Source organism: Zingiber officinale, chromosome 1B (assembly GCF_018446385.1).
Source record: "Zingiber officinale cultivar Zhangliang chromosome 1B, Zo_v1.1, whole genome shotgun sequence".
NCBI classification, from domain to species: domain Eukaryota; kingdom Viridiplantae; phylum Streptophyta; class Magnoliopsida; order Zingiberales; family Zingiberaceae; genus Zingiber; species Zingiber officinale.
Window position 1 is genome coordinate 160,437,620 of NC_055986.1, and position 12,106 is coordinate 160,449,725.

The window sequence follows — 12,106 nt, forward strand, 5'->3', positions numbered from 1 at the left end:
AGTATTTTTTTAATAAAAAAATGATCACAATGATATAACATTATTTTTCATGCCAAATAAATAAGAAAAATTCCTATATCGCTCACGTTTATTTAGTAGAGTGGATATTTAATATTTTGTTTGTTGAGAGTTTAGACAGAGAACCGATTCTCACGTGGATACGGAGTGGGCCTCACGTGGGTCTTCAATTTGGATGTCCGCCGATACTTCTAATTCAGGAAGCGTGGATAAGTTGATGGTTCTTTTTAATTAAATAATTGTTTCATTCATTAAATATTACGCGTGGGTCGGCAAAATAGTGTTTTTTTTTCTTGGATAAACAATAAAATAGATGTCATCTGTTGTTTATTTTTGAACCGAATAAAATATAAATTATAAGAGAGTCGATATTTTTTAATATATCTATTGTCCATAAATTTATTTTATTTTATTTTTTTCCGCTTAAAATTAAATAAAATGAATTTTTTTCTTCTGTATAAAAATTTGTATAGACGATTGATTCTGTTCGAAATCTGAGTCAGATAAAGATTGACTGAGATAGTACTGACATTGACGGAGAGATGACTTGGACACACCTAGCATATGTGCACCGAAAAAACCAACCTCCACGTGGTACTCCTGGATAGTGGTAACGAGACCAGCGATATTTTGGCTCTGTGCACACTCAGATAAGCACATGGAACGTTAGAGACCAGAAATTAAGAAAAAAGTTCCCGGCGCAGGCCCTCCGACGCTAAAGTCAAGTACTTTTTTCTCAAAAAAACAGTGTACGAAGGAAAAAAGAACTGTAGAAGATGAGTGCGAATGTGTACGTACCTGGCTAAGGGAGAGGACCTCCCTTTTAATATGACGTTGCGTACCTTCAGAGCCTACATGTTGTCAGATAATGTGGGATGTCAGGGCTTGTCAGGGTGAGAGAAAGTGTATGGTGGCCTCCTATTGGTGGAAGGAAGGTTCTATTCGTAGATGATAGCAAACCATTAGAATATTCCTTGGCGTATGGTAGGTATTCCCTGACAGAAGATTATGATTCTCTGACATTGTTGTCTCCTAGTGCTTTCTGTCCTGCCCAGATTTAGTTACGGAAAACTCGGGATGACCGTTCAAAAGTACCACCTGACTTGAGTCTTGATGAGGAGGCTGAGTCGTGGTGACCCCGCTCGGGCTTTATCTATTATCTGTATATAAGACTAGCGGGAGACATCCATTACGCCTTGATCGTTGTAGGGCCGGGCGGGAGTTGTTTTAGTGAAAGTACCCGACCTGCTCACATGGCCTGAGCTGAGGAAGTCCGACAAATCAGGGTAAGTCAGGGCACTACTACAGGTTGCATCTTATGTCTTAGATCTGGGACCCTGATCTGTCTGTACCCGACCAGGAATTATGTGACTGGTGACATGAGGCGGTCTAACTCCTTTCTCCTAACTGTTAACTATCACGTCCCTTTGACTGTTGACCGCCACGTCCCCTTGACTTTAGATTGTCCTTGACCGCACATCCCCTTGACTTCTGACTGTCCTTGACTGTCACATCCCCTTAACTTCTGACTGCCCTTGACTATCATGTCCCCTTGACTTCTGATTGTCTGACATCATCAGGCTCTACCTTTATGCACCGTATCACAAGCCTCCCCTCCAAGTCTAGTCAAAGGAAGCTCAAGTCCGATTGACTAGACCCAAACTCGAGTTTCATTTACTTCGCCCATGTGACTATAAATGTTGCTTCTTTTCCGAGACCATCGGTATTGTAACCTATTTTATTACTCAATCAACCTCAGGCGAAGGGTCACTTTAATCTCTATAAAACTCAACTTTTCCCATCTTCCTCTTTAAAAGAGGTTGACCCCTATCCACAATTCACAAATGCATACTTTCCTTTAACCGACATCCAATAATCATGGTGTTGAACTCCGAATTTGGTGAACTGCAACACCTTCGCCAGCAACTGGCTCATATGACCCAAATGCTTGCCCAGAAGGATACGATTTTAGCCGAGATGATGTAAGAGAGGGACCTTCAGTCTTCCCTTCGCGGGGAAATTGAAGAACTCTGGCTAGTTGCTAAATCACGGGCACGTGCTGAGGTAGCGCTGAAATAGAAAGCCTATTCAGGCCTGGAGAGCCAAGCTCAATTCATGATCTATTTGAAAAAGAAAACACGCCTCTTCCATGTCCCTAATGAAGGAGGAAGCAAAGATTAAAGATGAAACAATCGCTCAACAATGGCGCATTCTTCAGTTGACTCAAGTTAAGCTAGAACAGGCTTGAATCCATCTCAAAAAAGCAAGTCAAGCAGCATGCTTCTGTCGGGGTGCCAACTTGCAGCTGACACCGGAAGAGAATCTTAAGCCCTTAGATGGCCTCTATGTTTTTACTGATTTAATAATGAGATTTTGAGTGGCGCCTCCCTATAATTTATCAATTAAATGTAGATTTGATCAAGTTTCAGTGTTTATTCATGCCTTTGTACCTTTTTCCTACTAGAACTTCTTTGTTTCATGCAGACACCTTTAACAAAAAAGGCATTTTTGAATAAAAGACACTCTGCGAATTGAGTGACGGTAGCGACATTAATCGCCCCCGAGAGGTAGTTGGTGGAGACCTTGCTTGCTTATAACCCACGCTCGAGCGAAAGTATAGAACGCCGACTGAGAGGTTATTGTTCATGAGAGCATGCTCACTTATAACTCGTACTGGGGTGAAAGTCTGAAACGCCGATCGAGAGGTCGTTGGTCATGAGAGCATGCTCACTTATAACTTACGCTGGAGCAAGAGTCTGGAACACTGACCGAGAGGTCGTTGGTTGCGAGAGCATGCTCACTTATAACTCGCGCTGGGATGAGAGTCTAGAACGTCGACTGAGAGGTCATTGGTCATGAGAATAGGCTCACTTATAACTCGTGCTGGGGTGAGACTTTGGAATGCCGACCGAGAGGTCGTTGGTTATGAGAGCATGCTCACTTATGACTCGTGCTGGGGCGAGAGTCTGGAACACCGACCGAGAGGTCGTTGGTCATGAGAACATGCTCACTTATAACTCATGCTGGGGCGAGAGTCTGGGACACCTACCGAGAGGTCGTTGGTCATGAGAGCATACTCACTTATAACTAGTGCTGGGGTGAGAGTCTGGAACGCCGACCGAGAGATCGTTAGTCGTGAGAGCAGACTTACTTATAACTCACATTGGGGTGAGAGTCTAGAATGTCAACCAAGAGGTCATTGGTCGTAAAAGCATGCTCACTTATAACTCACGCTGGGGCGAGTGTCTAGAATGTCAATCGAGAGGTTATTGGCCATGAGAGCATGCTCACTTATAACTCACGCTGGGGCGAGAGTCTGGAACGCCGACCAAGAGGTTGTTGGTCATGAGAGCATGCTCACTTATAACTCACGCTGAGGCGAGAGCCTGGTACGTCGAACGAGAAGTCGTTGGTCGTGAGAGCATGCTCACTTATAACTCGCATTGGGGCGAGAGTCTAGAACGTCGACTGAGAGGTCGTTGGTCGTGAGAGCAGACTCACTTATAACTCGCGTTGAGACGAGAGTCTGGAATGCCGACCAAGAGGTCGTTGGTTATAAGAGTATGTTTACTTATAACTCGTACTGGGACGAGAGTCTGGAGTACCGACCGAGAGGTCGTTGGTCATGAAAGTAGGCTCACTTATAACTCGTGTTGGGGCGAGAGTCTGGGACACCAACCGAGAGGTCATTGGTCGTGCGAGTAGACTCACTTATAACTTACGTTGGGGCTAGAGTCTGGAATACCGACCGAGAGGTCATTGATGATCAGGGGAAATAAACCCGTAGACTTACCCGCCACAACCCTTGAAATAATCTGTGATCATGACTCCTACCTCCCTACCTCATCATTAGGCTTCGACCAAATTTGAATCTTTCTCTAATTCTGAGTGATCCTGTCCGAACGCTGAATCAACGGACGTTGGGCACGTAGCGCTCTCTGAACTGTTGACGTGGATCTATAACCGGTCGTACGGACCTCCGGCGAACCTGCAAAAAAGTCGGGCCGGGAAGGGGTTCCCGGCGACGACCCTCCGACGCTCAAGTCAGGCAAGTGGACAACAAAGAAGTGGCTCTCAATATCAGAGAATGCGTACCTCCGGCGAAGTGTGAGGCTCCTTATATAGAGCTGTGAAGAGGCTCACGCACACCTACCGAGGCGAATACGTGTCCTCTAACCATACCTCAGTATGGGCTTGTCAGAAGAGCTTTCCTAACACCATACTGCTACAGTCCGAGCACATCTCTGATGGGACAGCGGACCCCTCTGTCGTAAGATCCTGCGTATGGCTTGGTCGTTGAACATACCCACTGTCAGAAGATGTTCCCTTGTCCTTTTGTCTCTTCTTATCCCATGCCGAGCATCCGGCCGGTCGGCAATCACCTTACGTCCGGCCGGTCGTACGTGCTGGTCCGCTCAGGAGATTCCCGATCGTGTGCTCTGTGGACTATTCGTAGTATTGCCACTTTATGCCTTCGGCCGAGCGGGCTACCCGATCAGCCCGGCGACCCTGTTCCCGATGAGCGTCTGCAACCCCGTCGGGTTGCTTCTGACTCCGCTGAGACCCCGTTCGGTCGACCGATCTCCCCTTCTCCGGTCGACCGTTTGACCCTTTGACTTCCACGTGGCATTAACTTCCCTCAGAGGGGGGTCCCTGTTCTTACCACCGGATCACTTGCCTTCCCTTCAAGTCTAGTCGAAGGAGGCGATTAGTCCGACTGACTGGATGATTGTTTCGCCGAGCGGCTCATCCAAGAAACCTTCCACCGCTCGGCCGATATGGTGCTAACTACGGCCTCAGTCAACGCCCCTATCCCTCGGATCTCCTCGGAATTCGCGTCAATCTTCGTCATTAAAGCCAAGCACGCGCTCTGTGCCTCGATAAGGCGCTTATTAAATGCTCTCCCATGGTGGAACGCCACGTGGCATTGCTGCCGTCATCGTACGACGGCGGCGTCGTAGGCGACGAGACCGAGGCGATTTGAAATGGACGGCTCGATGCGTGCTTCGGTTCTCGCGACCTGAATCCGATGGTGGAGGCCGCTCGGGCTCAACCCTATAAAGCCTTCGCTTTCTCCGCCTTCGCCGCATTTCTGCTCTCGCGTGCCCAGAAGCTTCGGCGTTTCAGTGCTCCGGCGACTTCGATTCTCCCTTTCCGGTGATCCCGCATTCTTCGTCGATCCTCCTTCTTCTTTGTAAGGTTTTCCTTCTTTCTCTCTTTGGTTCTTGTGTTTTCTCTGCATTTCTTTCCCGAGTTTCGATCCTCGGGGTATCGTTTCGTTTGCTGTTTTTCTTTCTCCTATCCTCTACCTTTCTTCGCCTTTTTTGATTTCGTCCGCTCGGACAATGGCTAGCTCTTCCCAGCCACAAGACCAAGCCCTTGGCCCATGGTATACCACCATGGAGTCGTGCTTCGATCGGCGCGACGCCGACATTCTGATAAATAGTTTTGACATCCCTTCTGACCTCGAAATTATCTTACTCACTCCCTCCGCTCGGCAACACAAACCGCCGCACGGAGCCTTTTGTGTTTTCCGCGACCAGTTCACTACCGATCTGCGACTCCCCATTCATCCCTTCATCGTTAAAGTTTGTAACTTTTTCGGCATTCCGCTCGGAAGCCTAGTCCCCAACACTTTCCGCCTTTTATGCGGCGTCGTCGTCCTATTCAAAATCCATAACATTCCCCTCCGACCGGAGGTCTTTTACTATTTCTACTACCCTAAACAGTCCGAGCTGGGCACCTACATGTTCCAGGCTCGGCCCAGTTTAGTTTTCTTCAATAAACTACCCTCTTCCAATAAGCATTGGAAAGAATTTTATTTTTATATTCGCCTTCCCGAGTGGGCACCCTTCCTAACGAAGTGGCAGATCGGACCACCAACCTCACCAGAGCTCAAAAGGTTCAAAACCCGACCGGGCTATCTTCATGCCGCCAACATGCTGGCCGGTCTGAGGTTTGACATCAACAAGTTCCTGCCTTAAGGGGTGATGTATATATTCAGTCTGAGTCCGATCAGGACCCCCCTTCCGATCGGATTCGGTAAGAATTTTACTTCGTGAATTCATTTTAATTGCTAACTGATTTTCTCTGTTTTCCTTTGCAGCAAATGTTGTCATGGAGTCGGTGATGGCTGGTATTTTGAAGAGGAAGGCGGCGGCGCTCGAAGCCGCGACAGCCAAAGAAATGGAGACTCTCGGCATCCAGCCGGTCGGCTCTAATGAGGGGGAGAGCGGGACAAATGCTGGGGAGTCTGCCGCTCAGGCTTCTCTCCCAGAGCCAGCGGCTGGCGCAACTGCAAGTCGAGAGCCTTCTGCTCGGGAGGAGGGCTCGACGCAAGAGGAAGAGCGCCCCCTCCGACAAAAAAGACGTCGGGCGGAAACGCCACTTCGCTCGGCTACTTCTGCGATCCATCCATCCGAGCGGGTCATCGCCGCTTCTCGAGGAAAAGCACCAGAGGTGGAGGCGATTTCGTCCGATCGGACGCCCTCCCAACTAGACGCGTCTGCGGACCCCCTTGAGGCCGTTCCGATCAGCGCCCTTCCACCTGCTCCCCGCAAAGTCCATCGTTCAACGATTTTATCCCAATTTTCTGCGTCGGCCTCCGATCCTTCCCCAGCGTCCGCCCAGACGACTCCCGGTCGTCGCCGCACCATCCGGGTCTCCTTGCATCTCTCCACTGAGGAATTAATGCCCGAAGCCGATCGGCCGACAACGCCCGAGCACCTGATCACCATGAAAGGGCCTTTAGCTGAAATGTGGGCCGACGCTCAGGCACGCGTCGCAATAATTCCTCTCAGCAGCTTGGCCAATAGCCACATGCAGCAGGCTACTGGGGTAAGTGCGTTTTCTTCCGAGTTTTTTATGCATTCTTGCCGATCGGCCACTAACAACTTCTCTTTTCTTTTTTGTCAGAGATGGGTGGAGGAGATTGTTGTCTCCAACCGTCTGGCGATGGTGGATGAAGAATTGAGGAGATTGAAGGCTGCGTACGGTCCGCCCGGCTCCCAAGGCCCTTCTTACTCTGAGCTACAGAAAGAACTCAAGAAGGCCCAAAACTTGTTGGCGGTCGAGCAGAAGAAGACGGCTGATCAGGCCCACACTTTGGTCGAGCTCGAGCGGCAAGTCAAGACGCTCGACCAAAAAATAAACCTGGCCACCACTCGGAAAAACACGGCCATCTCCGATCTGGAGAAAAAGAATGTCGAGGCTTGGGGATTGGAGCAGAAAGTAAAGGAGTTGATGGCGCAACTGGCCAACGAGAAGATTGCCCGCTCGGATGAGGTGAAGAAGCTCGAAGCCGCTTTGCAAGAACATCAGGAGGCCGTCGAAGCTTCCCGGGCGGCTCTCAAAGAATACCAAGAGGCCGAGCCAAGTCGGGTCGCCGCCCTGAGACAGAATTACGTCCGCTCGGCCGAATTTTTGGAGAAAGTTTGTGAGCGGATGTACATGGCCTTTGAACTTGCTATGAATGCCACGACAGAATATTTGAAGTCCAAAGGGCAACTTCCCGATTCCGCCGTCATCCCCGCTCAGGACCAGGCAACGCTCCTCAACAACATCCCGAAAGATCTCTACGAGTATTTGGAATAGAAAGTATATGTGTAATTCGGCCGCTCGGCCAAAGACTATCCTTTTTTTTGTAATTTGGCCGCTCGGCCTTAGTTTCTTTAATATGATATCATTTTGTTTGCTTTGTCCTTTTGCTAGTCAATATGTGTGATGTCTGCTCGCCTCTCATCACACCTCTCTTGTGTTCGAAAGGGATTTTTACGAAGTATTTTGCGTAACTTTTCCACTCGGCTGAATATGTCCTGCTTCGACAGAAGAGGTTATTTACTTGATGTTGATGAAGTACCTTTGGGTACTGGGCCGAACGGAACGTATAGGCGATCGAACGGTATTGACGGCGAGTACCTTTAGGCACTTGCTCACAAATCCTCTTTATTGCCTTCGTCCGGCCGGTGGGTTTATAGTCGCCGGCTCGACTCTCGATATTTAACGTCGGAGCTCGACGGTCTTCTGCTCGGAGGGTTTATAGTCGTCGGCTCGACTCTCGATATTTAACGTCGGAGCTCGACGTTAAATATCGATAGTCGAGCCGGCGACTATAAACCCTCCGAGCGGAAGACCGTCGAGCTCTGACGTTAAATATTGAGAGTCGAGCCGGCGACTATAAACCCTCCGAGTGGAATACCGTCGAGCTCGACGTTAAATATCGAGAGTCGAGCCGGCGACTATAAACCCTCCGAGCGGAAGACCGTCGAGCTCCGACGTTAAATATTGAGAGTCGAGCCGGCGACTATAAACCCTCCGAGTGGAATACCGTCGAGCTCCGATGTTAAATATCGAGAGTCGCTCATTCGGAAGCCGCCCAGAGATTACGATCATATGTTACACCGGGCCAATGAATACATCAACGTGGAGGAAGCCCAGGCGGCCCAAAGAAAAGAAGTCACAACTGACTGGCCAACACCTGCCGAGCGGAAGCCTGTAACTCGCCGGGAGCCGCCCAGAGGACCGCGGGCCGAAGCAGTCCGCTCTCACCATGCGAGGTCCCATGTCCAAGAGGTAGCTGCTGAGCGGCCCAAACCAAAGAAGAAGGTATGGACCCCCATGTTCTGCTCTTCCCACAGACGGCGCCACTGAGGTTGGGGTAAGATGCCAAATTTTGATCAACGACTCTCGCCGCCTTCTATTCCTTTTCCTGAGGTAGCTGCATGGAATTTTCAGTCCTCGAGGCATGGTGCCACTACTCCCATATCACCACCATGATTTTCCTGTCATGTCCATCATAAATTTCATTTCATAGAAAACCACCGCGTGTCCCACTTACTCTCTCCGATACGACACCTGACGTACACTTTCTGTACGCGACTCGATGGCACTTCTCTTCCCTCGATCTAACGGCTATCGTGCGTCATGCTATTTCGATTGCCCGACTCGAATCCCGATGTCTTTTAAGGGTTTTTGTTTAAAAACCCTAAATGCCTCAAGTGGTTATTCATCGGCACTTCCTCTTCCTTTAACCTTTCTTTCTCCGATTGTTCTTGCTTATCCCTCGTGCATCTCCTTTGTAAGAGTCTTTCCTTCATCATCTTCTACTTCTTGTGCTTTTCAATTTGGTAATGGTCGGCGAAGCGGTAATCCCCTGGTATGCATACTTCCGTTTCGATTTTGATAAGAGTGACCTTAAGTCAATACACTCTAGCTTGCAGCTTTCTGAAGCATACAAGTTTCGCCTTCCTAGTCCTGACGACCATCCTTGTCCTTCTCCCGCTGGCTTCGTGACCTTCTTCAAAGACCATCTTCTTGGCAGTCTATGCTTTCCTATCCATTCCTTCTTTTCTTTGTTGAGTAGGATGTGGGTACTTTGGTGTCCCTTTATCCTAGTTCGCTCCAATGCCTTCCGTGTCATGTGCGGAATGGTAATTCTGTGTCATTTGTACGAGATTCCAATAACTCCCCAGCTTTTTCATCACTTCTATTCCCTCAAGCGATCAAAGCCGGGTATTTTCATAGTGTAATATAGGTCTGGGTACAAGTTTTTTGTGTTGAATGGTATCCCAATCTTCCTTCTCCTTTTAAGTTGAGTGATCATCAACACCGACTAGAGTGCTTCATTGCTTCTGAGAAATTGGTTGGGGTGCAGTTCCGACTCCCCTCCTTACTGCGAAAGAATGTGTTGTACACCTTTAGGTTGAACCCTATTCGAACGCCTCTGACAGCGTCTTTTAGTAAGATCAAATAACTCTTCTTTCATGTCTTCACTAAATGAAATATTTTCTTTTGCCTGTAGAAGTCATCATGTTCAGAGTTTTCGCCCTCAACTCCTCCGCAATGCCTAGCGACATCCTGAGGAAACGTGGGAAAGAGATTATGACTGACCAAGAGGTTCCCCCGACAAGCGCTTCAGCAGGAGCCTCTTCACAACAAACAGGAGGACACGAGATTCTTGAAGAAGAATCTCGCCCCACATCAGAACCTTCGGCCGCCACTACATCTAGTGAGAGGACTTCTTCTCCAGCAGCCCAGCGGCTCTTGCTTCTTGAACGCAAGAGGCGACGCATGACTCCCTTGGTCCAATCCTCCCCCCAGAGGCCGCCTATGTCACGGGTGTCCGGTAAGGCCAAAACTCCCGCCTGGGACAGTACTCCAGTTTCTTCGGAAGTTACGGCCTCCTCTCCTGTTCCTACCTCAGTCTAGGAGCAGACGTCCTCCCGAGCGGGAGGCCAGCCCGGGACTTCTATAGCTCCTGTTCCTCCTTCTTCGAGCCAACGATCGGCTCCTGCCCTTACGCTCCCTTCTTGCCCCAAGGAGCGATCCAAGGGACGGTATGCTTTCACCTCTTCATTTCAATTGTCGTCTCTTCAAGTGTTGGGTTCAATCCCCTCTTCCATCACTTCTCCCAACTACGGTCAGGTGCAACTTCATGGTGCCTTAGCAGATTCATGGAAGAGCACCGCTAATCAGATTTTTGAATATCCTCAACTGGACTTGGCCGACAAGTTCTCCCAACAAATAGTGTCGGTAAGCCTTATCTGCTTTTTTTTTTCATGTCCTCTAGACATCGCTGATCTTGTACTCTTTACAAACCTATGTCATGGGTCTGAGCCTTTACTAGTACGTCATCAGTCTGCATCGGGAGAATGAGTCCTTGAGGGCTCAAATTCAAGAATTGGCATCCCCGACGACCGCGAGTCGTGCCTTTGATATGATGACCCTGAGAGCCTGATTAAATCCCACTTATGGACGGTGGAAGACCAAACTCGAATTGTCCGGGACTTGGCCCATGCAGAGTTTAAGAAAGTGAAGTCCCTGGAGACCGCACTGAAGACCAGTGTGTCCAAGCTTAAGTCTGAGGGCCTGAGGCATGCTCAAATTCTGACAGACTTGGAGGCAAGGGACACAGAGGTTACCATCCTATCCTCCCAACTGCAGGACCTCCAAAAGGTGCATGCCTCCCTACAGACAGACCTGGCGGCTAAAATGGCAGATTTGTCTACCAGCACTGATCGGGAGGCTACTCTATAAAAGTAACTAGATGCTGCTCAGGCATCTCTCAAGTCTGGGCAAGCGGAACTCTCGACAGCAAAGGCAGAGACAATGGTTGCTCGCCAGGAGTTGGCTAATGTTGGTTGCTACTCGGAAAACCTAGAGGTTCCACTGTAAAAAAATTTTGTACAAAGGTCTGAACCTTTTCCTAGCTACCATGTGTTCTTTTAAATTAAATTTTGGATCGCCTGCGGAACTTAACACGTTTGATCCAAAACTTAATCTATTTGTTCTTTTAGGGTTTGAATTGGATCTCCTGCGAAACTTAACACGTTCGACCCAAATCACCTTAAGTTATTAATTTCATTAAATATTAATTTCCATAATTGGTTCCCAGTACTGACGTGGCGAGGCACACGGCCTTCTTGGATATGGGAGCAATCACCACCGACTAGACAAAACGTTTTATAGAAATCTAATATTTAATTTCCTAAAATAACTTTAGGTTAACCAAAAAGAACAATCAAATCACAAGGAAAAGAAAAAACAAAAGAACACAACATCGAAAAACATATTCGAAATTCTAGAACGTAAGCCTCTTGTATTTGGTATTATTTCCATAAATAACTAGCATGATGCGGAAAGAAAAATTACTAGTTATACCTTGTAGAAAAACCTCTTGATCTTCTATCGTATTCCTCTTCTAACCTCGGACGTTGTGTGGGCAACGATCTTCCGAGATGAGAAATCACCAACCACCTTCTTCTCCTCCTAGCTAGGTTCGGCCACAAAGAAAGAAGCTTCACCAAGGAAGAAAAACAAAACACTAACCAAGCTCCAAGAGATGCTAGCTTCCTCTCCTTCTTCTTCTTCTTCTCCAAGTAGTATCCGGCCACCACAAGAGCTCCAAGCCTTTGAGAGAGGTTCGGCCACCACAAGAGGAAGAGAGGGAGATAATGATGATGGCCGGCCACACCAAGGAACAAAAGAGGGAGAGAAAATAATAGAGGTTGTGTCTTGTGAAGGCACCCTCACCCCTTCTTTTATATTCCTTGGCCTAGGCAAATTAGGAAATTTAATTATAATAAAATTT

General features: G+C 48.3%; 1 protein-coding gene across 1 annotated transcript; it reads left to right on the top strand.

Moving 5' to 3' along the window:
* The first annotated feature begins 4,924 nt into the window (after positions 1–4,924).
* Positions 4,925–10,224, top strand: LOC122043830 (nucleolar and coiled-body phosphoprotein 1-like). Its single transcript, XM_042604407.1, has 4 exons — positions 4,925–4,993; positions 6,226–6,855; positions 6,934–7,139; positions 9,834–10,224. Exons 1-4 carry the CDS (start codon positions 4,925–4,927, stop codon positions 10,222–10,224), a joined length of 1,296 nt encoding a protein of 431 aa, XP_042460341.1.
* The last annotated feature ends 1,882 nt before the right edge of the window (positions 10,225–12,106 follow it).

Coding starts and splice junctions, on each gene's coding strand:
- LOC122043830 (XM_042604407.1), top strand. CDS start 4,925: ATGGTGGAACGCCACGTGGCATTGCTGCCGTCATCGTACGACGGCGGC. Junction 6,856..6,933: donor ACATGCAGCAGGCTACTGGG/GTAAGTGCGTTT, acceptor CTTTTTTGTCAG/AGATGGGTGGAGGAGATTGT. Junction 7,140..9,833: donor ACTTTGGTCGAGCTCGAGCG/GCAAGTCAAGAC, acceptor CATCATGTTCAG/AGTTTTCGCCCTCAACTCCT.